Genomic DNA, 23,133 nt, shown 5'->3' on the forward strand with positions numbered 1-23,133 from the left:
TGAAGGGAACAAGAAACTTGGTTTTCTTAAAAAACAACACGTCTGATGACACAAATACTCATGAGGAGACAGCACCTGCCTGGCACCACAGGCAGGTCTAGGGCCACATGGTCACCATGACTCCAAGGACGGTGTGTCCCAGGCTAGGTGTCCTGACACTTCCTGCCCACCTGAGCGGGGAGGAGGCAGAGCTGTCGGCCGCTCTGCTCCTTGGTCTGGCCACCTAGGGCTGAATGTGGAGGGCTGGGCCAGCTCAGGGAAACCCGAGATGGCCAAGACAGCCCCACTGGCTGCCTGGTCTCCACGGGCTCCCTGCTGCTGGGTGTAGCTTCAGCCAGGCCAGGAGAGTGGGGGACAGGGTAGGGAGCAGGGGGAGGACGACCAGGTGGTGAGGCCTGCAGGCTGGCATGCCCTGACAGTCACAGCACAGCACGAGGGGGCTTCCAGCTCAGCACGGACCTTCTGCAGCTCAGGACAGAGACGCAGCACCGGCTCTCCATGAAGAGTGACCCGGTGCTCAGCGGGTGGACGTCAGGTGGTTCCTGCTGTGAGAGAACCTGCGGAGGAAGGGCCATCACATTACTGCCTGGCCACTTAGACAGACATGCTCCGGGGCCAGGCCCTGGGGCTCTCGGTGCAGTCTGCAGCAGTGCCTCAGGTCTTGGGAGCGGCAGGGACTGGCACAGACCCAGCCCCCAAGAGTGCGGGGGTGGGCATCTCCAGGAGGGAGGGGCAGGGAACAGGTGCCTGCAGCGCCACCGTGAGAACCTGGAACCCAGCCCAGCAGCTGCTGGGAGGGCCCGGCCTGTCCCAAGGCACACCACAGATAGGCCTCAGCAGCAGGCCCCACAGGAAGCCACGGGGGAGGTCAGAGGTCAGCTGCATGACGCCATGCCCCTGGGCCAGGGACTTTGTCCCAGACATCAGACCACAGGGCTAAGGGTTGAACTCTGGGTGCCAGACACCCGCCTGGCCTCTCCAGACCCATGAGCACAAACTAGAAAGGGCAAAGGCCACCCCCCTGGGCAGCTCACCTCTGCACTCGCTCCACCAGGTGCACCACCAGCTTGTCGGAGATGCCAGGGCAGGACTCCTCAGCCAGACTGAAGGCGTTCTCCAGCTCCTCCAGGGCACCCACGCTCCCGCCACTCTGCTTGTGCTTCTCTTTGAGCTGCAGAGAAACCTGGCCTGACTGGGGGCCTCACCTGGAACCCGCACTGAGTCCCCAGCAAGCTAGGGGTGGCAGTGTGGCCTTCCCCGCCGAGGGACTCCAGTTGCCCTTCCACAAGGCCCACCCTCCCGCTGTGCTCCAGGGAGTCTTGGGCCTTGGTTCTCGGGAGGGAATATGTGGCTTCCTCCCAGCTGTGGTCACAAACGCAGTCATATGGGTCCAGTCTGATGGAAAAACACGCCACCCAGCCACCATGGGAACAGCAGGGCCAGACCCAGGCAGTGTGCTGGTCTGCGACACACCCCAACCTGACCCTAGGGCCACAGCAGCAGTTATCATGGGACCTCCAATCCCGAGGGGCCTCCTTACCGAGGTCACCTTGCCGTGGGACTGTGGGTTGGACCAGTTCCCCAGGACACACGCAAGAGACTGCACCTATGTGACTCAAGTCACTGCCCCGGCTGTTCCTGTATTCTCACCAGTGTCCCATCCTCCCTACCTGGACTCCACCTGTTGCTGTCACCCAGGGGTGGTGACTGGTGCTCTTGGGAAGGCAGGTCTGAGCCCACCTAAGTCCCAGGTCCAGATCTGGGGGTGGGGGTCCTGGCTACATTCTATTTCTGGAGATGGCTCTCACCTGCCACCAGCAGGTGACACGTGTAAAGACACACCAGAAGTCACATGGCTCTCAGGTGGCCCTGACCTTGAACTACCCCAATCCTTCCCTGTCTGCTGTGTGTCACAAAGTCATAGGATGTGCATCCTGTTCAAAGCCACCTGGGATGCCAGAGGGCCTCAGCAGGTCTGGGGACACAAAGGGTCTTTCCAGGGCACTGTCAGTGGTCTGTGGTCCTTCCACTATGAATCCCGACCCATAAGCCTAACCACCATCAGCTGCCAGAGACCTGGAGACCAACAGGAGGAAACCCCAGCTCTAGCCGGTCAGGACCCCACTCAAAGGTGCTCAGGACAGGTGTCTGGGAACAAAACCGTGGCCCTGGGGGACCCAGCCCAGCCCTACCCTCACCTCTCCAAACACAGGCCGGACCAGCGTGGACAGGCTCTGGGACCTTGGCTGTCTCTTGACAGGCTCTGCAGGCTGAGGGCAGAGACATGGGGTGGGGTCAGGCAATGCTCCAGTCCAACCCACTGTGGCCTCCTCAAGCAGCTCATTTGGGCCCTGTGGAGGCTGACCTCCCTGGAGCCCCACTCCCAGCCCACCCTGTACCCCTACCACATGTGGCTCTGACACAGCTGGATGGGGTGGGGTGGAGGGGTGGGCCACGGCCCCCAGGGCCAGGCCAGGACAGACCTTCTGGGAGCCGTGCAGGGCGGTCCCCTTGTGCAGCTTGCCATGTGGGCTCGGCCTGATGGTTGGAGGGAACGTCCAGATGGGGCCCTGCTCCCCGTCCTCAGCCTCGCCATCACTAGAAAGAGGGACGAGTCAGGAATGACCCAGGTGCAGGGAGGGACCTCCAGGGTCTCAAGTGCCTCTCATGTTTTCTGAGGCAGCCCGGAAGCAAGTCGACGTGGGTAGCTCTAACCACGCCACACCATGCAGGTGACCCAACAGGCCATTCCCTTTAACCCGACACCAGACCCCAGCCCCAGCCAGCCGCCCAGGCCCTGCTTCTCGAGTGGAAACCCCCTTCCCTCCAAAGCACCCAAGCCTATGGGGCATGAAGGCAGCGGGCAGCTCTGGGGAGTGGGGCCCCACATGTCAGAGTCCTCGGAGCTTGACTCTTCGCCATGCCCCTCCGACTTCCAGCGCTTGTAGCGGTCAATGAGCTCAGTGAGGAAGGAGGTCTTCTTGGTGTAGCGAGTGATGAACTTGTGCTTCAGCAGCTCCTTGGCTGTGGGCCGCTGCGGGAGGGAGGGAGGGCGGGCAGTCAGTAGGCGCCATTCACCCCCTCTCAGAGGACCACCTTGAGCCCACATCCTCCCTCCACAAGTGCCCCAGAGCTGTGGGGGCCGGGCGGGGGTCAGGCCTTACAAAACGGGGGTCCTTATTGAGACAGGCCTCCACGAACTCCTTGAAGGGCTTGCTGTGGTGGCCCTCCAGTGTGGGCGGGCTGTTCTTAGGGATCAGGAACAGGACGCGCATGGGGTGGAGGTCAGAGTTGGGCGGCTCCCCCTTGGCCAGCTCGATGGCCGTGATGCCCAGGGACCAGATGTCAGCCTAGACAGGGCAGCACACGGGACAGTGGCAGCATGAGGCACCTGTGGGGCTGCAGTGCCCCCCCACCTCCCTTCCTACTGCGCCACCTTGAAGTCGTAGGCCGACTGTCTGATGACCTCAGGTGCCATCCAGAAGGGGGTGCCCACGAACGTGTTCCTCTTGATCTGTGTGTCTGTGAGCTGCCCTGCCACCCCGAAGTCCGCCAGCTTCACGTCACCTTGCTCCGACAGCAGCACATTGGCAGCTGCTCAACACAGGGTAGTGGGCATCACCCTGGGCTCCACAAGGGTCCAGGAAGCCCTGTGCAGGGCCAGGGGACCTGGCCCTGGGGACCCGAGTCCTCCCTGCCACCCTCAATCCAGGCACCTTGAGCCCTGGAGCACTGCCAGCAGGAGCCCACAAGCCAGGAGTCTGGCTCTTATTCAATGAGAGGCTCATGTCAAGCCTTTTTCTCAACATAAAGGTGGTCACTCCCTGAGGTCAACCTGCGGAAATGTTCCAAATGTTCTGGCCAACTCCTTTTCCCGGGGGATGGGGACATCCCCATACCTGTTGAGCACGGTTGGATCAATGCCCCGTGAGAAGCTATAAAATCCCCTAGACTGTAGGTTTAAGTGGCAACCCGCACATGTCCTGCTTGCCCTGTGGGAGTTCTGCCTCTTTTTCTTCTCACTTGAATAAACTCTACTCTTTTGCGCTTACTCTTCCTCATCTGTGGATTTAATTCCTCTAATCTGCAAGACAAGGACCCCAAAAGAAATTGGCTTGGCGGTGAGCTGCAGGGGTCTGCTGCTGGAGGGTATGGCCCACCATTAAAAGCTACACAGTAGTGGAGAAGAATCTGGTTTTGCCAGCAGGCGTCCCCTGCTGCAATTAGCTGCTGAGACTTAAGCAGGAGTCCTTGGCTGCAGAGGCCTGCAGCCCACCCACCAACAGAAGCAGAGAATCTAGTCTAAAAAATCTGGTTTTACTATGACGAATTCCAAAAACAAAGCAACTCCCCCGTGGGCTCCTGTGAGTGACCCCAACCCAAAGAACAGCTGACATGGGACAAGCAGGAGGCCCCTCACTCTGCTAGCATCTCCACCATATAAAGAAAGTCTCAGTACCCTCAGCATGCACCTCCCTACAGAACCAGCTCAACTGGGCTTAGCAAGAAGGGTCACACAAACATACCCCAGACCACAGACAAAGACAAACACTTAGTTTACACCAGCCTGCCCGACACTTGGTGCACAGCTGGTCCCTTTCACACGTGAGGATGTGTGACTGAAAGGGCTCTGTTGTGGTGGATGCAGCTCAGTGGTGGAGTGCCTGTCCAGCAGGGACAAGGCCATGGGTTCCATCCCCAGCACTAGCATCCTCTGAAAGCTGAGCAAGATTGGACTGCTCAGCCTCTGGGTGGCCACATGCCCCACACACCCAACTTCTCCAAGGTCAGGATAGCCCAGGGCAGAAGGGGAACCACGCCCACCCTGCAGGACCTTTAATGTCTCGATGGATTTTGCGCTCTGAGTGCAGATAATCCAGGCCCTTCAGAATCTCCCTCAGGATGGTGGCGATGTAGGTCTCCTCCAGTGGGCCTGGCTTCAGCTGGAAGAAGACAGCAAGGCAGGACCTCAGCCCCACCCGCACCCAAACCCATGCCCCTAGAGGAATAGGGGTAGCCCTGCAGAAGGCTGGGAGTTTGTGTTCTTTAAGTACTTTTGAAACAAGTATCAGATGCTGGTCAGGGCAAATGAGGGAAAGGAGGAGCAGAATCTTTCCTTTTAAAGAAGGTAAAACTACATTTGCCTTTTCTGGAAACATGAGAGCCTGGTCCCTCCTCACCCTGCAGCCTGTTTGCCTGAGGACACTAACCCTGATGACTCCACAGGTCAGCTAAGACCCAGAACCCCTTTTAGCACCAAACTAAGCAAGACTGTGAGTAGTGGTTCACATTCCTAACATCTAATGGATTCAGACACCAAAGAGGAGGCCCCCAGAAGCCCCTGATTCAAGGTCTGCAGGTCAGTGGGTCCCAGGACACTGCCTTGTGTAGCTGCACTCACCAGATCCAGTGCAGAGCCCCCGCCCAGGTACTCCATGATGATCCACAGCTTGGTGCCCTAGGCAGAGAGAACCTGTGAGTGCCTGGCAGTAAGTGGAGGGGCGTGCCTAAGTGCGGGGTCCATAGGCCAGTACCACCCCTAACCAGGAGTCAGCTAGGGCTTGGGTCACAAAGGGCTGTACCAGACCAGTCCCTGGCAGGAATGCCAAACCAGAAGGGTTCTAGTGGCCTTGCCAGACCCCCGCTCTGATGACGCCCCTGGTTCAGGCACATGTCAGACAGACGAGAGCTCAGAGCAGTGTCAGCCCACTTCACCAACAGCCCAGGCATGCCAGGTAGCCACATTATCAGGCTTGGTCCTCAGCAGGCCCAGCAGAAGCACATCCAGCCTGGGCTCTGAGTTTTGCCTGCAGGGGTCCCACAGAGGGCTCTTAGCAGGGCCCACAGCATGCACCTGGGTCACTATGGCCACTGCAGAGCAGCTGACCCTGTGGACTCTACTCCTCTCTTGCAAGCCCCAAGATGACGTTTTCTGGAGGGCCTGGTCTGCTGAACTCTCAGGCCTCCCTGCACTTCTGGAGGGGACCCTGGCACTCAGCAGCACCTGCTTCACTCTTCCCCCCCCACCCCACCGGCCCACAAGACATCAGGCACATCCTTCTGGGCCTCAGGAAACAATGAGAGGCACAGAGCATGTAAGCCCCTCCGTATCCCCACAGGCACCTTCAGGTAGGAGCCAAAGTAGCGGGTGATGTAGGGACTGTCACACTGGCTGAGCACTGTGATCTCCTGCTGGATGTCCTCAATCTCATCCTCGGCCTCCTCCAGGTCGATGATCTTGATGGCCACCACCTCCTTAGTATGGTTGTCGATGCCTTTGTACACCTCCCCAAATGAGCCCTTGCCAATGCGGTCAAGCTTGGTGAAGAGCTCCTCAGGGTCCACACGAGAGTGCTGCAGAGGCCCACAGGACAGAGGGTGGACAGCAGGTCAGAGACCACCCTGCTAGGTGGGGGCATCATCCCCAGCACGGAACCCAGGAGAGCTCACCTCTATTCTTCTCTGGTTTCTTCTTTTATCCCTTGTTCAGAAAATCTAAGCTTAATTTAACTCTGTTCTCCAAGGAGAAAGGATGGGTCTTAGACAAGGTAGGGTCTGTAAGTCGCAACAATGTAGCACACCAAAGATCAGTGTCAATAACAAGATAAGGTGGGGCCTGGTCCAAAACTCTCACTGGTTTTACTACAAACCTGAAACTTCCCTAGAAAATATAAACTCCCATAAAAATTAAAAATCCAGCACAGGTCAGGTGTGGTGGCACACACCTGTAATCCCAGCTCAAAAGCAAGGCGCTCAGCAACTCAGCGAGACACTGTCTTTAAATAATTAAAGACAAAACAGGGCTGGGGGTGTGGCTTAGTAGCCGAGTGCTCCTGAGCTCAATTTCTGGTAACCCCCCCCCCCCAAAAATTAAAAATCTAGCGTGGGCTAAACACATCCTCGGCACTCCTGTCCCCTCCTGAAGCACTGAGCCGACGCCAATGCTTTCTTGGGTGCTTGATTCTGGACATCCAACCAACACAAATGGCTTCCCTTCACAGTCCTCAGATGGGGACAGAGCCTAAGAGCTGCTGAGCCAACAGTGCAGAAGGTGCTCTGTGCACAGCCCAGCACACTCCAAGGGTCAGCACCAGGCCAGCAGAGACCGTGTCCAAAAGAAGGCCCAAACCACACTCTGGACTTTGAGCCAGGGCTGCCTGAGCACACCAGGCAAAGATGGCTCCTGGTCTTCTGTGCAGAGGATGGACAGAGCAGAGTCCTCCAGGGTGCCACTGGGCACACCCTGGCCTCTTTCCATGAGATGTCCTAGGCCTCGAGGACACTGTGTACCACAACCCACTGACAGTGCTGTCTCCACAGGCTCAGGTGAGGAGCTCGCCTAGAGTACCAGTGCACCCAGGGCCCAGGAGGCTGGGGGCCTGGGCGAGGCTGAACCAGGGCTGAGGGTGGCGCCCTGAGTCTTGTCTGACGTACTCTAGCCCGGCCCAGGTCTCACTTGCACTAGAAGTGCTTCCCCACCAATGGCACCTTATTACAGGTGGCTAGGTACCAAAAGGCAGAATCACACCTTGTCCTACCACAGCCACTGACCACTCCAGTGCTAGCCTCTCAGTCCTAACAAAAGGGCCTGTCCTGGAGGGGTGTGCTCACCATGCTTCTGAGAAAGAAGCCCCATCCTCCAAGAGCAGACACCTGTGCACCACAGCTGCCTTGGTGCTGGGCAGACTGAGTCCCGTCTAAGACGACGTTTCGATCTAAAATTGTCGACTAGTTGCCTTCCCAGGGTGTGTGACCAAGGAGGGAGGGCGGGCACAGCACAGAGAACCACCTGGAAAGCACAGAAGCTGCCACTCTGTAACCCCTTTCTAGGCACCAGGCTCCACAGATGACAGGAACTTTGCAGAGTGTGCCCAGTGGGAATGGAAAGAAGGGAGGGAGAGGAGCCCTGGGACAAGAACAGCAGCTCAGCATGGCAGCCTCCTGATCCTTCCAAGCAGGCTGGCTGAGCTGTCCACAGTTCTCTGGCTTGAGTAGTTAAGAGGCAACCAGTCCAGCTAGTGATCTTCCTCACTGCCCAGTCCTAAAGCCAGTGCACACCATGAAGTCCTAAAAGTCCCAACTGAGGTATCTTAGGCAGAGAAAGCTGAGTGCTCCCTGGGGTCCCACTAGCTGTGCTGGCCTGGGCAGGCAGCATTTGCCCCCACATCTCCACTCCTATTGACATGTTTGAAAAAGGAGCCATAAAAGTCCATGAGATCATGGCTGATTATTAGGCTATTCTCAGCCTAGGGGTGGGCAACACAGATCAAATCAGACCCAGGCTCTATCTGAAAGGAAAGACCCCTAGAGGTCTGCGGGCTCAGCACCAACTCAACCGCCCAGCGGGTGCTGATGGGTAGGTGGTTCTGTTCTGGGTGGGGACCACCCTGTTCCTGGCTCAGTCCTGAATACCAGTGCCAAGACCAGGTCTAAGCAGCAGCTCTGCTTCTCCTCCACCAGGCCCAAGGTCACCTTCTCCGCCCCCACCATGAGCCCACCAATGATTCCCTGGCACTCTACGATGATGCCTTACCAATCCTTCTGCTTCAATCACAAACCCACCCTGGCATAATCCCAAGACACTATGAGGGAGCTGAAGCTGTCCTGGAGACTTCGGACTTGCCTGGCGCACATCCCCTGTCACTCTGAAGACACAGTCCATTGCCTTCTAAGATGGCCTGAGAAGAAAACCTGGCAAAGGTGGGGCACCATCACCCTCCAACTCTCAGGGCCTTCCCTCTCCTCAGAGTGTCTTACTGCTCTGCTCCTGCCCCCTCTGAGGGCCCAGAGTCATGTCTGTCCAGGGCACCCCCAGGCCAGGCACTCAGAACTCTACTGCCTCAGAGCAGAAGAAAGTACAGATGCCACAGCAGAGTTCTGGATTCAGCAGGGAAGGTGGCAGCCTCAAGCCCCACATGCCTTGCTTTCTGGGTGCTCAATGCCGTGGGTCAGTCAGTCTTAGCAGAAGACCCTATAATTATACGCTGACCCTATAACTTCATTATAAGAACAGCCCTGTTCCCAAGGCTAAGCAACTCACAATTCAGGGGCATATGATTCCTCATCAGGATGGTGGATATGATGGACTGCTCAGAGACTCAACTAGTTCTGGCAATAGAGACCCCAGTTCTCCATATCAGCCCTGGGGTGGCCAGGTCTGGGGGGCTCTGCCTGTGTGCCAATTGTCTTGTCAGTCATGAGGAGCAACCCATGTACATGGCGGGAGACACTCCTGCCACCACCCAAAAGGGAGGGCTCGGTGCTTACCACCTGGCAGGAACTGGCCAGGTGGAGGGAGTAAGTCCAGGCTGTGGGGGCACTGTGCCCTGTTATCCCAGCAAGGGGCTGCTCGACAGGCCAAGTGCCAGCATAGCACCCACAAGGTCTCTTGCCAATGTCACAAGTATCTCACACCCGAGAGGAGCCACTGGCCCCGGACAGAGGTGCTCCCTGCCTCTGCGGTCCCTTCACCAGCATCCCGTGCTCCCTCCACAGGGCAGCACACAGTTCCACCGTGTCATTCTGTGACCCACAGAAGCTGATCCTGCAGCTCTTACAAATAGGCTGAAGATGGGTTTTTCTCCCAGGATCTCCAACATGTAACTACCAGACACGAAATGGCAAAACCGAAGGAAAATCGTTGGCTTAATTCCGCCCAGGTCAGCAAGCCCCGTCGCCGTCTGACCCCACCTGGCCTAGGGACCCTGGCCGCGGGTGCCGTTCGGGCTTCCAGGCGGTTCCCGGTTTCCTCCCAGGAGCGGGGACCCAGTTCCTGCCCCAGGTGGCGGGCGCGCTTCCTGTGCCTCGCACGCCCAGCGCTCAAGGACGCGGCCCCGGGAGGAGGGCCCACGGCGGAGGGCCCAGGGCAGTGTCCGCGGCAGGCGAGCGCGCACCGCGCCAGGGTCGGGCCGCCCGCGGGGCGCTGGGAGCCAGCGGCCACGGCGCCAGGGTCGGGCCGCCCGCGGGGCGCTGGGAGCCAGCGGCCACGGCCACGCAGCGGGAGGCCGGCAACTGCCTCGGCCCCGCGGCCGCGCCACGCTCCTGTCCCGTCGGCTCCGCAGCAGCAGACGGCGGGGAAGGCGCCTCGGCCTCCTGGCCTCGCTGCCGGCACCGGTGCCCGGCGGGCTCCGCACCAGCGGCCCCGCACCTGCTGACCGGCGCGCCCGCAGGGCCACCTCCGGCCCCCTCCGCCGCGGGCCGCGCCGCCAGGCCTGCGGCCGCCGCCCTCCGCCACCACCACCGCCCGCACGCGCGGCCGCCGAGCCTCACCTGGTGCGCGAAGCCGCGGAGGTGAGCCATGTCCGCGCGGCCGTCGGTCCGCGGCCCGGAGGCCCGCTCGGCCCGCTCGCTCAGGCCCCTGGGGACGCAGGCCGCTCGTCAGCGGGGTCGGCCGGGAGGCCCCGCCGGCCGCCTCCCTCCGCCCGCTTCCGCCCGGCCCGCGCCCCGGCCTCCCCGCCCGGCAGGCGCGGCCCGCCCACCTCCGGGGGGCTCCATCCCAGCCTCCCGGCCCGCTCCGCAGCGCCCGCGGGCTCCCAGCGCCGCCTCGCTCTCCCGGAACGCCCGGGGCCCCTAGCCCGCGAGAAGACGGCGGCAGCGGAGGCGTCGTGGCGGTCGCGCGGCTCTCTGGGACTCCGAGTCCCGGCGTCCGGGCCGGCAGCCGCCGGACTACAAGTCCCAGCAGGCTGCGCGGCGGGCGGGAGGGGCGAAGCGCAGGCGCGCCGCGGGGACGCCGGACCACGGGATCGGGCTCCTGGGAGGAGCGGGCGGACGGACGCTCCCCGCGGTCCGCGCGTCGCGTGCCCAGTCGGTGTGTTCCCCCGGGCGCCCGCCGGGCCTCCGGGACGGACGCTCGGGCTGGGAACCCGCCGCGTCCTCACGGTCCGCCTGCCTCCCCCCAGCCCCAGCGCGGCCGGCGCCGGGATCGCGCACCCGGGCCTGAGAGCAGCCGCCCAGCACGGCCTGTCCTGGGGCGAGTGCCTGGCCCCTCTGGTCTCAGTGCCCCCACCTGGGACTCCAAGACGGGCTGCTGCTGGTAAGGCTCAGGGCCTGACCCACGGCTGGGTGGTGCCCCCCCACCCAGCGAGGTCCCGTGGGGCCCAGGCCCGAGTGCGGCGGCCTCCCCTCGGCCCTCGGCCCGGCGGGCGCAGGCCTGTGCTCCTTCCCCCGTTTCCTCCCCGCGCTGCGCCCGGGTCTCTCTGATGGTGCATGCGGGACCGCACCGTGCATCCCCAGCTCTGCACCTCCCGCCCCCCTGCAATTGACGTTGTTCTGTTCGTGGCTTGTCTTCCCAAGAGAAAGTGGCCTCCCGGCCAGCGGATCTGTGCCCACCACCGTGCCAGCGCAAGGCAGGGACTTGGGCCGTTTGTCGGTAGACGTGAGTGCTTGTCGGTGAGGTGCCTTCAGTGACTGTAACCAGGTGCCTGCCACGGCTTTGATGGTGTGACCCGTGGGCCCTGCCCTCCCCGGGACTCCGCAGACTTCATCTGCTGGCGGCAAGTGGCCACACACCCTCCACCCTTGGGGCCTCGCCTGTTGCTCATATTCGCTGATGCTATACTTCTAGTCTTCAATTTCGTCTCTCTCAGCTTTCATATAGAATTTTTCTTTTAGCAATCTTGTGCAAATGGTGCTGGGGATGGAACTCCGGGACTTGCAATGCTAGGCAGGTGCACTCTTGCTGAGCTACACTCCCAGACCGAACAATCCCGTTTTTTAAAACATAATTATTTTTTAGGTGTAGATGGACACAACACAATGCCTTTATTTTTTATGTGGTGCTGAGGATCGGCCCCGAGTCCCACCCGTGCTAGCGAGCACTCTACCGCTGAGCCACAATCCCAGTCCCATAACTTTATTTTATTTATTTATTTTTATGTGGTGCTGAGGATCAGACCCAGCAACTTGCACTTGTTAGGCCAGTGCTCGACTGCTGAGCCACAACCTGAGCCCCTGAACAATCCCATTTTAAAAAAATTTTTTTTTAAGAGAGAGAGAGAGAGAAAGAATTTTAAAATATTTATTGTTTAGTTTTCGGCGGACACATCTTTATTTGTATGTGGTGCTGAGGATTGAACCCAGCGCTGCGCGCCTGCCAGGCGAGCACACTGCCACTTGAGCCACATCCCCAGCCCAACAATCCCATCTTTAACTTCCAAGAAGTCTTAGTTTTTCCTGGTGTCCTCGCTTTCCTTTTGGGGAATAGGGAAATGGTTCTTGCCTTGTGGCTCATGAGAATGACAAGTGGCCAGCCTGGCAGGTGCTGAAAAGACCATTCTTTTTATTGTTGGCACAGGCTGACCTTAGAAGGGAGAGAGAACACTCGTGGTCAAGCTCCAGCCCTGGGCCAGCCTGGGGCGGGGACCCACTCCTAGTCAGGACAGGTAATGAGCTGCAGTCAACTGACACGGAAACTGAGATTCCAGGAGATAAAGTGATACCCTCAAGACCACAGTGAGAACATAGTAAAGCCAGGATTGAACACAGCCTGTGTGTCCTCTGCTACAGAGGATCCAGGTGACCATGTGTGCAAAGGTGAGACTCGGCCCTGGAGAGAAATGGGTCAGGGTGAGCCACCTGAGAACACCGTACTTGGGCCACCCTCTTTGTTTGACAGACAAAGAAATGAAGCCCAGGGAGGGGAGAAGTCCCAGGGATAACAGCACAATCTGGGTTAGAATCAAGCCCCTCTGCACCAGAGTGATAGTTTGGGCACTTGCTGTTCCCTGTTCCTTACTGGGGGCCTGCTCACTTGTCAGAGGGGAGCAAGAAAGGGTATTAGAAGGGAGACAGGGCCAGAGATGTCCAGATGCAAAGGTGAGTGACAAAGCCAGAGGAACCTTGGCCTGGAGTCTCCTCTGCCGGGTACAGGTCCTGGAAAGGTGGAGAGAGGATCCAGGAATGTGTGTGTATGCCTAAGTGTGAGTCAGACCACACAGCACAAGTGAGGCAGGGAGGCATCCAGAGAGAGACTCACTGTCCCCAAAGAGCCCCTGAAGTGTGGCACTTGGGTGGGCCTCACAGTGGACTGCCCACCCAGCCTTCCCACAGCAAGGCCCAGCATTTGACAAGACCCACTCTGGAATGCTAGCTCCTTACCTGCTTCCTATCACCTTGTTCTTAAACATGTAGCTAAGGATCACTGAATACTTTTTTTTTCTAATATTTTTAGTTGTTGATGGATTTAATTTAATTTCTTTATATGTGGTTTTGAGAATTGAACCCAGTGCCTCACACCTGCCAGACAAGTGTTCTCCGCCAGCCCCAGGATCACTGAATATTTAGGGAGACTTCCAATGTGGACCCCTGAGACCAACATAAATTGAAAGGAGGACCTAAGCCAGGTATGAGGGTGTGTGCCTTTTCATTCAGCTGCTTGGGAGACTGAGGCAGGAGCCTCTCTTGAGCCTGCAACCACATGAGGAACCTGTCAGCTGGACCCAGCTGTGGACTGGAGAGGATGACAGTAATGTGAGGAGACGAAATCATAGGAATCACTCAAAAAATAAACAGGGAAACATAGACACTTAGAAGTTCAAGACTAAGCCAGGCATGAAGGTGCATGCCTGTAACCCCAGTGGCAGGGGCAGGGGGCTGAGAAAGGAGGATCGAAGGTTGGAGGCCAGCCTCGGCACCTTGGCAAGGGCCTGAGCAATTTACTGACTTCCTGTCTCAAGATTAAGGGCTATAGATTAGCTCAGTGGTGAAGTGCCCCTGGGTTCAGTCTCCAGTTTAAAAAAAAAAAAAAATAGTTGAAGGCTAGTATCTGGTCGCAATTCCAGAGGAGAAGAAAGTACAAAGACATCTTAACGTGTTTCCGAGAGTTAGAAGACTGGCCTCTGGGTAGAAAGCTCACTGATACCCCACATTGCTGCAAGCCAGGGCACACGGCAGCACATGCTGTTGTGGACACAGGAGCACAGGGATCAAGGAAGAGCCTGAAGGTTTCCAAAGAGGTCCTCAGAGGAGTGGGAGCCAAGGGCAGCACTGCTCTGGAGCAACACTGGGTGTGCACAGATAATGCAAAAACTATCTGCATTTAGAGGCAGAGTGTTGGTTGCCAAGCCCAAGGCCACTCTGCAGACATCTTCACCTTTGTAGTCCTCAGGGAAACAAGTTCGCAGCATAGATCGGTTATTGCTTCACAACAGTTGTCATCGAGTTTGCTCATGGATCTTCCATTTCTGGCTTGTTTCTGCACCACAGAGTCCACTTCCAAATAATTCTGAAGCTGGCTAGAGGCAGGGTGCCTGGCCAGGGCTGAGAATGGGGCCTCACGTCCTCTCCAAGACAGCTGTGCTTCCTCACAGTATGGTGGGGCAGGAGAGTAGGGAAATTGTGTTTGCTAGCTTAGGCTGTTTTAACAACATACCAGATGGGGTGGCTTTGACAATGGAAATCTATTTCACAGAGTTCTGGGTGCTGGCAGATCCAAGATCCAGGTGCTCCCGGTCAGGGTGATCCTGCCCCCATGGGTGCCTCCTCCAATGGCTGAGTGCCTGCACATGAGCTTACACTGTCATAAGAACACTAATCAGGACTCCACCCTCTGACTTCAGTTCCTTCCTCCCATGCCCCACCTCTAGTTACAGCCACATTGCCCCACCTCTAGTTACAGCCACATTGAAGACAGGACTTTACCATGTGGGTTTGGGACAGGGCACAATCCTGGTCTGAGCAAAGGCTGCTGAGTGCTAGCATTCTAATGGGGAAAGGTGCATGGTTCTCCAGTGACCTGCCACTGGATTAGGCCTATTGCAAGCCCACCTGGATTCAAGGGGAGAAAGCACCAAAATCACAGTATGGGAAGAAACAAGGGATGGGAGATAATTTTACCTTATTTGTGATTCTAGGAATTGAACCTAGGCCTCACACATGCTAGGCAGGTGCTCAACCACTGAGCCACACCACCACCAAGGAGGTCATGTTGAAGTCCTCCTTAGGAAGTACATCCTAGCAGGCTCCATAGTGAATTCTGTCCAGTCACAGCCGTGCAGACACTTCTGATTTCCAGCATTTAGAATGTAGACAGAGGATGAGTATTTGGTTTCAGAAAAGAACATAGAGATTTTCAACCTTAACCATTTGAAAGGAAGGAGGAGGAGAGAGAGATGGCATTTGGTAGGAGGAAAAGAGACAGGGAAACTGCACTAGTTCTAAGTTCAGCAAAGTCCAGAGCCACCATTAGTTTTCAGCCACTGAGAACAAGAACAATGATGTGGGCAGCTGCCTCTGCCACTGGAGTTTCATGGGAGGGAGACACATTTGGACTACTCTGCAGGTAAGAACTCTTGGAATAACAGATCTTCATCTTGGAGCACATCTCTATCTACAGTTGACAAGCCATGCCTCCTCCTGCAGTGGTCATGTGTACAGCCTCTTTGAAACTATGACCACGAGGCCTCCCAGAATAGGAAAGATATGAGGGCTCACCCTCCAAAGGCTCTTGTGTGCACTAATGGAAATGATTCCACACCTAAACTCAACCCAGAGCAACTGCATGTCCTCAACATAAAGAGAACATTCTATATGTAACCACCAGAGAGAAAACCAGTACTCAGTAGCAGGACCAGAAGGGAAAATCAGCATTCAATAACTCGCCAGAAGGGAAGACCAGCATTTGGTAACAGGATGACCTGAGGGGATGATCAGCATTTGGAACTGGACCACCAGAGGGAATATCAGCATCAGTTAACAGGACCAGCAGAGGAGAAGACCAGCATCTGGAAACAGGACCACCAGATGGGCAAACCAGCATTGGGTACTAAGACCAGCAGAGGGAAAATCCAGCATTTGGTAACAGGACAACAGAAGGTAAGACCAGCATCTGGTAACAGGACCACCACAGAGGAAACCAGCATTCGGTAACAGGAATGGGGAAGGTCATTTGGAAAAAAAAAGGAAACCAGCATTTGGTAACAGCAGAGGGGAAGGTCATCATTGTATAAGAGGACCACCAGAGGGGAGGATCATCAACATAACAGGACCACCAGAGGGGAAGGTCACCATTACATAACAGGACCACCAGAGGGGAGGATCATCACTGCATAACAGGATCACCAGAGGGGAAGGTCACCATTACATAACAGGACCATCAGAGGGGAGGATCATCAACATAACAGGACCACCAGAGGGGAAGGTCATCATGGCATAAGAGGACCACCAGAGGAGAAGGTCATCATTGCATAACAGGACCACCAGAGGGGAAGGTCATCATTGCAGAAGAGGACCACCAGAGGGGAGGATCATCATTACATAACAGGACCACCAGAGGGGAAGGTCATCATTACATAACAGGACCACCAGAGGAGAAGGTCATCATTGCATAACAGGACCACCAGAGGGGAAGGTCATCATTGCATAACAGGACCACCAGAGGGGAAGGTCATCATTACATAACAGGACCACCAGAGGAGAAGGTCATCATTGCATAACAGGACCACCAGAGGGGAAGGTCATCATTGCATAAGAGGACCACCAGAGGGGAAGGTCATCATTACATAACAGGACCACCAGAGGGGAAGGTCATCATTGCATAACAGGACCACCAGAGGGGAAGGTCATCATTGCATAAGAGGACCACCAGAGGAGAAGGTCATCATTGCATAACAGGACCACCAGAGGGGAGGATCATCACTGCATAACAGGACCACCAGAGGGGAGGATCACCATTACATAACAGGACCACCAGAGGGGTGGATCATCATTACATAACAGGACCACCAGAGGGGAGGGTCATCATTACATAACAGGACCACCAGAGGGGAGGATCATCATTGCATAACAGGACCACCAGAGGGGAGGATCATCACTGCATAACAGGACCACCAGAGGGGAAGGTCACCATTACATAACAGGACCACCAGAGGGGAGGATCATCATTACATAACAGGACCACCAGAGGGGAGGATCATCACTGCATAACAGGACCACCAGAGGGGAAGGTCATCATTGCATAACAGGACCACCAGAGGGGAGGATCATCATTACATTACAGGACCACCAGAGGGGAGGATCATCATTACATTACAGGACCACCGAGGGGAGGATCATCATTGCATAACAGGACCACCAGAGGGGAGGATCATCATTGCATAACAGACCACCAGAGGGGAGGATCATCATTACATAACAGGACCACCAGAGGAGAAGGTCATCATTGCATAACAGGACCACCAGAGGGGAGGATCATCATTGCATAACAGGACCACCAGAGGGGAGGATCATCATTGCATAACAGGACCACCAGAGGGGAGGATCATCATTGCATAACAGGACCACCAGAGGGGAGGATCATCATTGCATAACAGGACCACCAGAGGGGAGGATCATCATTACATAACAGGACCACCAGAGGAGAAGGTCATCATTGCATAACAGGACCACCAGAGGAGAAGGTCATCATTGCATAACAGGACCACCAGAGGGGAAGGTCATCGTTACATAACAGGACCACCAGAGGGGAAGGTCATCATTGCATAACAGGACCACCAGAGGGGAAGGTCATCATTGCATAACAGGACCACCAGAGGGGAAGGTCATCATTGCATAAGAGGACCACCAGAGGAGAAGGTCATCATTGCATAACAGGACCACCAGAGGGGAGGATCATCATTGCATAACAGGACCACCAGAGGGGAGGATCATCACTGCATAACAGGACCACCAGAGGGGAAGGTCACCATTACATAATAGGACCACCAGACGGGAGGATCATCACTGCATAACAGGACCACCAGAGGGGAAGGTCACCATTACATAACAGGACCACCAGAGGGGAGGATCATCATTACATAACAGGACCACCAGAGGGGAGGATCATCATTACATAACAGGACCACCAGAGGGGAGGATCATCATTACATAACAGGACCACCAGAGCGGAGGATCATCACTGCATAACAGGACCACCAGAGGGGAAGGTCATCATTGCATAACAGGACCACCAGAGGGGAGGATCATCATTACATTACAGGACCACCAGAGGGGAAGTCTAGACTTTGGTAACAGGAAGAGCAGAAGGGAAGTCCAGCATTTGGTACCAGAACCAGCAGAGGATATGTCCAGCATTGGGTACTAGGACTAGCAGAGGATATGTCCAACATTGGGTAACAGGACCAGCAGAGGGGAAATCCAGCATGGGGTAACAGGACCACCAGAGGGAAGTCCAGAAGTGGGTAACAGGACCAGTGGAGGGGAGGACCAGCAGAAGGGAGTCCAATACCAGGTGACCGGGCCAGTGGAGGGGAGGACCAGCACCGGGTGACAGGACCACAGGAGGGGAGGACCAGCACCGGGTGACAGGACCACAGGAGGGGAAGACAGATTTGCAGGTTACTGGTAATGTAATCCAAGGGCACTGTACCACTGAGTTATACCCCCAGGCCTTCTTTAAATTTGTATTTAGAAACATGGTTACTAAGTTGCTGAGGCTTGCCTGTACTTGGGATGCTCCTCTCTCAGCCTCCTGAGTTACCAGGATTACAGGTCTGCACCACCATGCCTGGCAAAAACCAGATTTTTCAAAGAGGAGCAACAAGTTGATGGCAGAAGTTTTATCAGAAACAAGAACAAAGAACCCTTGGAGTGATGCCTTTCATGAGTTACTGTTCAGGGACTTTGTTCATTTCTCACTGTGTTGCTTTTTTCTCTTAGTGAGTGAATTACTACCTGCTTTGGTCATTGGCCCTTTATGATGATGTAGGGCAGGTCACCCAGAAAACACACAAGTCCCAGTTTTGTCCAATTGAAAAGTCTTTATTCTGCCCAGCCAGGACTTCTTTTTACAGCCTTGAGCCTCAACATTTTAGGATACGTAAAGGCAAAAACTGCATTCAGATTGACATAGCAACCAGCAAGCCAGCAAACAGGAGTATAGAAGCTGAATAAAGACATTATCGAGACAATGCAACGTCCTTCATCATACTTTTGTTCTCATTCAGTATTTCTTATGGGATTTTCCATAATCATAATCAAAATATAAATGGATCAAAGTGCCCCTAATAAAGTATAAGTTAAAGAGTGGTTAGTAACATCTAATCAATTATTGCCCAAGAAAAATGGGAGCCAAAGAGAACGATTTCACATTGTATAAGAATTGCTATCTTGTGCTGCAGGTATGTTATGCTGGTAACTATTAATGGGTACAGAGGCGGACTTCCTGTGGGAGAAGCACTTCTTACAATGTGGAGGCTGTTTGATGACTGCCCAGGCAGCCTGGCCATGAGGCTCAGACAGTGGTCTCGGCTACTCTCCTGCCCACGGGCGGCACACTCCTTGTGCTGTTTCCTTGCTGGGCACCTTTCTGACTTAATGGAGCTCCACTAGCCTGTGTTGTCAACAGAGCTTTCAGGGTATTACCCAAAACATTGCCCAGGCCAGCACCAAGGAGCTCTGTGACCACTTCTGGGAGTGCTAGGGTTCCATGTGGGTGCCATGGGGGGGGTGCTGAGCGTGCACCCCACTGTTCTGTGTGTGGACATACAGGTTCCCAGTGCTGCTGTTCACAGCACTGTCCTTCCCTGTCTGATGCCTCACACCTTTAGCCAAGATCAGCTGAAACACAGTATCTGTGCTCTGCAATTTATAAGGAAAATAAACTCAACTTTCACAGCTCGGGGGCTGGGAGGTCCAAGGCCACAGTGCTGCATAGACATCCCCTGCACAGAAGGTCATCTTATGACAGAAGCCTAGAAGAACAGGCAGAGTTCAACAGCCCCTGCTCCATGCAGACCCCTCCATTAGCAGACCCCTGCTCTGTGACAGACCCTGCTCCCCATGACAGACCACTACTGGGAGCCATCCGTGAACTGTGCATGTGTTGTAGGGACAAATGAGGCAAGGCACCGAAGATAGCAGGAAACAGTTTTATTTGACTGCAGCCAGGTTCAGAGGGCACAGTTTTACTGTAATCAATCAATCCCCTGAACCAGTAGTTTCAGAGTTTTATACCCAGCATGTAAGGGGAGGGGCTCAGAAGTTCTCATAAAAGCAGCTTTTTCTTTCATTGTTCTGGGCAAGTTAACCCTTCAAGGACAACATCTGAGAAGGGGAGAGCTTCTTCTCCCTTTTCTTTCCTCCCCCTGCCAGCTGTTACCATGGAGCCCAGTTGTAACTTAAAAATGTAGACATCTCAGTGAAGCCCAGCTCAAGGCCAGAGGCCTTGTTTGCACATTTCTTCAAAGTACTATACTGGATATGTTTGTGGAAAACTAGTAAGGGGTGTCCAGCACCTGGAGTACTGGTCTCTTCTCGGCCAGTGGCCAAATAAAACAGGGCGATGTGGGGAGCTATTCTCGCACGTGATTGGGCACCTCCCTGATTGGGTGTGAGGCATTCTAGCCAAACTGTGTCGGAGCTAATCCCCACCCTCTCCAGGTGCGAGAGCCTGTCTGTGTAGGGGTGTGACTGACCGCTGACTCTGACCTTGGAATGCCGCCCCCCTCGACCTTCATTGGATGGAATTTTCCCCTGAATTTCTTGTTCCCCAATAAAAGGCCACTCCCTGGCGGGCTCTCTGTCTCTCTCCTGCTAGTCCTGAGTAAGCCTTGCTGGCCCACCAGGTGGTTTGAGGTGAGAGCTAGAGGGAGGGCCATCTCAGACCTGGTCAAAGAAAAAGGTAATTGAGTCTTGTTTGTTTATTTCGATCTCACTAGTTAACTTCTATGCTGTGACCCTCTTGTATGAAACCAGCGTGCTGGTCGTGAGGTGGAGGGCGACACCAAAATAGGAAGTTTGTCTACATTGAACTCTTTTGCAGACTCTTGTTGACAGTTCTAAAGACAGCCATGGTGAAGATTTGTGGAGAAGCCCAATTAAGACCTTTCTGTGGAGAAAGGGGGTGCCACTACATATGGACTAAGCCACTGGGCAGGAAAGCCTGATATCTGGAACTCCCAGTGGGAATCCACTGCTCTGAGAATGCCTGGTTCATGTGGTGTCCTACCTAGCGCACTGCTCAAGTTCAAGCATAGCTAGATATGAGAGTGACCCTGGAATCACATAGCCTCCTGGAGATGGGTGTGGCTTGCCAAAATGCCAATCAACCTGTTTCCTGCAAGATCCCCACCACACAGAGACGCAGGCACCAAACAAAGACTACCAAGACTCCTCCTGCTGAAACCTCATCCCTACCTTTGAGGGACTCCCCTTAAAAAAAAATCAGGGCCTTTTAAAATTGTTTAGCTCCAGCTCCTATCAGAACTGGGAGATCCATGAGGTGCTCCTCTTTTTATATCTAATTTCTGGCCTGTCTTTATTTCTTACTGATTATTTTGGACTTATTATTTTCCCAGGCAGCTCAGACCTCCTGAGAATGAACCTACCCTGTTGGGGTCTGGACACCTCATTATAGACTGTCCCCTCCATCCACAGACCCCTGCTGCCTGACAGACCCCTCCCCTCCACGGCAGACCCCTGCTCCATGGGCATGAGTCTGGGCTGCTTCCCATCATCTCCTAAAGCACCTGCCTCTGCTTGGCTCTCGCCATGGCCATTACACTCACCAGGAGTTTTGAAGGATAAACATTCAAACCACCATGACAGTCTATTTTTGGGTTCGTTGCTTGTGGGAGGCCATCCATGAAATACGTGAGGACCTTCTCTGGCATGGAAGCCAGGGAGGGATAGGCCTGGCATTGGGAACCTCCTGTGGCTCTCCCATGACAGTAGATCACCCACTGATATGACCTTTCCCTCTGCTCTGCTAGAAAGGTTCCTCATAGTTGTACTGGAGATGGGCATGTCCTGTTAGGAACTGAGCAGCCCACCTTTATCCTATTCTGGTAAAGAACGTTCTAGGGAAGGCCTTTGTTGTTTCCCAGTATGAATAGAGCAGGTTGGGCTCCATCTTTGTCCAGAAGCTCCATGACTCTGATCAGCTTGCCCCTCCTGCCCCTGTGTTCTCTGTGTGCGTTTCCCTCGCTGTTTTATTTCTTTTACCTTTTACTTCCCAGCCAGCCCATTCTCCCCTGGGAAACCCCAGGCCCACCGCCCTCTTGGGACCTGGGCAGGAACTGGTGCCTGGAACAAGAATCCTCATTTCGAGGAATTCAAAGGTAACTAGTGAGTGTCTCTCTCTCACAGGAAAAGCTCGCTTGTGAATTAGCAATTAGTATAGTAAGAGAAAAAGGAGAGAGAAAAGTTTATTTATCATGGGATGTTAAGCATGGGGAACTCTTTGTCTTCAGAGAAATAAATTTATTTTGAAATTCTGAAGATGATAATAAATCAAAAGGGAAAAGATAAAGATCACAGCTCACTCAGTTCTTAAGAAGATTAGGGAAATATGCCCATGGTTCTGTGAAGGGGAATCACTTGATTTACATATGATTGAAAATGTAAAAAAAAATAGGGCTGCAGTAGAGACGTGTTTATATTCTGCCCAAGATTTTGGTTGATGGTCTTCGGGAGACTTACTTACGGGCCACTTACTTACAGGCCTTAGAGATGCAGTTAAAAGTCAGACCTAGTGAACAGGCTTGCTCAGCACCTAGGGCTTCTTTGTCTGCAGGTAACCTAACACACCTAAGACAGGCAGAAAAGTTAAGGGCAAAGAAAAGTCACATCTGGTTTGTAACTGGGAAGTCAGAATACAGCCTGCTGGCACAGCTGAGCAAAATTCATTGTTCACAGCCCCAAAAGGCAGAGAAGCAGCCCAGATCAAATTTCATTAGGAAGAGAGAGGCCCAGAGATGGAGATGGGGAAAGTGCCAGAGCTGAGAGACATGGAAGAGGATTCTCAGAGGAAGTGCTTGAATTAGAAGCAGACCACCGCATTTAAATGGTCCTGCCCCAACCACTCTCCCTTGGGGAAGACCAAGGCTTACACCCTTGAACCTGTCAGCCACAGACCTTTCCCTACTCCAATGTGGTCTCAACCACTTTACAGGAGGGAAAAGATATCTCAGGATTTAAACTATTTCCAATTTTCAAGCTGATAGGTGGCCCAAACCAATGTGTACCAGTTCATACTGCCATTTCTTTTAAAACATTAAAAAAAATAATATTTTTTTCATCATATGGCCTGAACTCACCTTTTTCTTCAAAGCCTCATAGAATCTATATGTAGTGACATTTTGCTGCCTTATAACTGGGTCACGCTAGCAAAAGCATGTCTTTCAGGAGGTGATTATTTGC

General features: G+C 54.7%; 1 protein-coding gene and 1 pseudogene across 1 annotated transcript; one reads left to right on the plus strand and one right to left on the minus strand.

Annotated features, from left to right (window-relative positions):
- Stk25 (serine/threonine kinase 25) lies at positions 1-10,633 on the minus strand. Its single transcript, XM_026414795.2, has 12 exons — positions 10,479-10,633; positions 10,270-10,357; positions 6,124-6,354; positions 5,402-5,458; positions 4,835-4,943; positions 3,437-3,594; positions 3,165-3,350; positions 2,889-3,034; positions 2,484-2,598; positions 2,199-2,270; positions 1,035-1,171; positions 1-557 (listed from the first exon to the last, which is right to left on the minus strand). Exons 2-12 carry the CDS (start codon positions 10,297-10,299, stop codon positions 518-520), a joined length of 1,281 nt encoding a protein of 426 aa, XP_026270580.1. The 5' UTR covers positions 10,300-10,357; positions 10,479-10,633; the 3' UTR covers positions 1-517.
- Positions 10,298-23,133, plus strand: part of LOC113201173 (EEF1A lysine methyltransferase 2 pseudogene) — a 27,401-nt pseudogene continuing 14,565 nt past the window's right edge.

The sequence above is a fragment of the Urocitellus parryii genome, chromosome 1 (genome assembly GCF_045843805.1).
Source record: "Urocitellus parryii isolate mUroPar1 chromosome 1, mUroPar1.hap1, whole genome shotgun sequence".
In the NCBI taxonomy this organism is placed as follows: Eukaryota; Metazoa; Chordata; class Mammalia; order Rodentia; family Sciuridae; genus Urocitellus; species Urocitellus parryii.

Excerpts from the sequence above, each read along its gene's own strand:
- Stk25 (XM_026414795.2), bottom strand. The coding sequence starts at position 10,299 with ATGGCTCACCTCCGCGGCTTCGCGCACCAG. Across the intron at positions 3,595-4,834 it reads AATCCATCGAGACATTAAAG|CTGCCAATGTGCTGCTGTCG; the intron begins GTCCTGCAGGGT and ends TGTGTTGAGCAG. Across the intron at positions 2,599-2,888 it reads AGCTCCGAGGACTCTGACAT|TGATGGCGAGGCTGAGGACG; the intron begins GTGGGGCCCCAC and ends CCCTCTTTCTAG.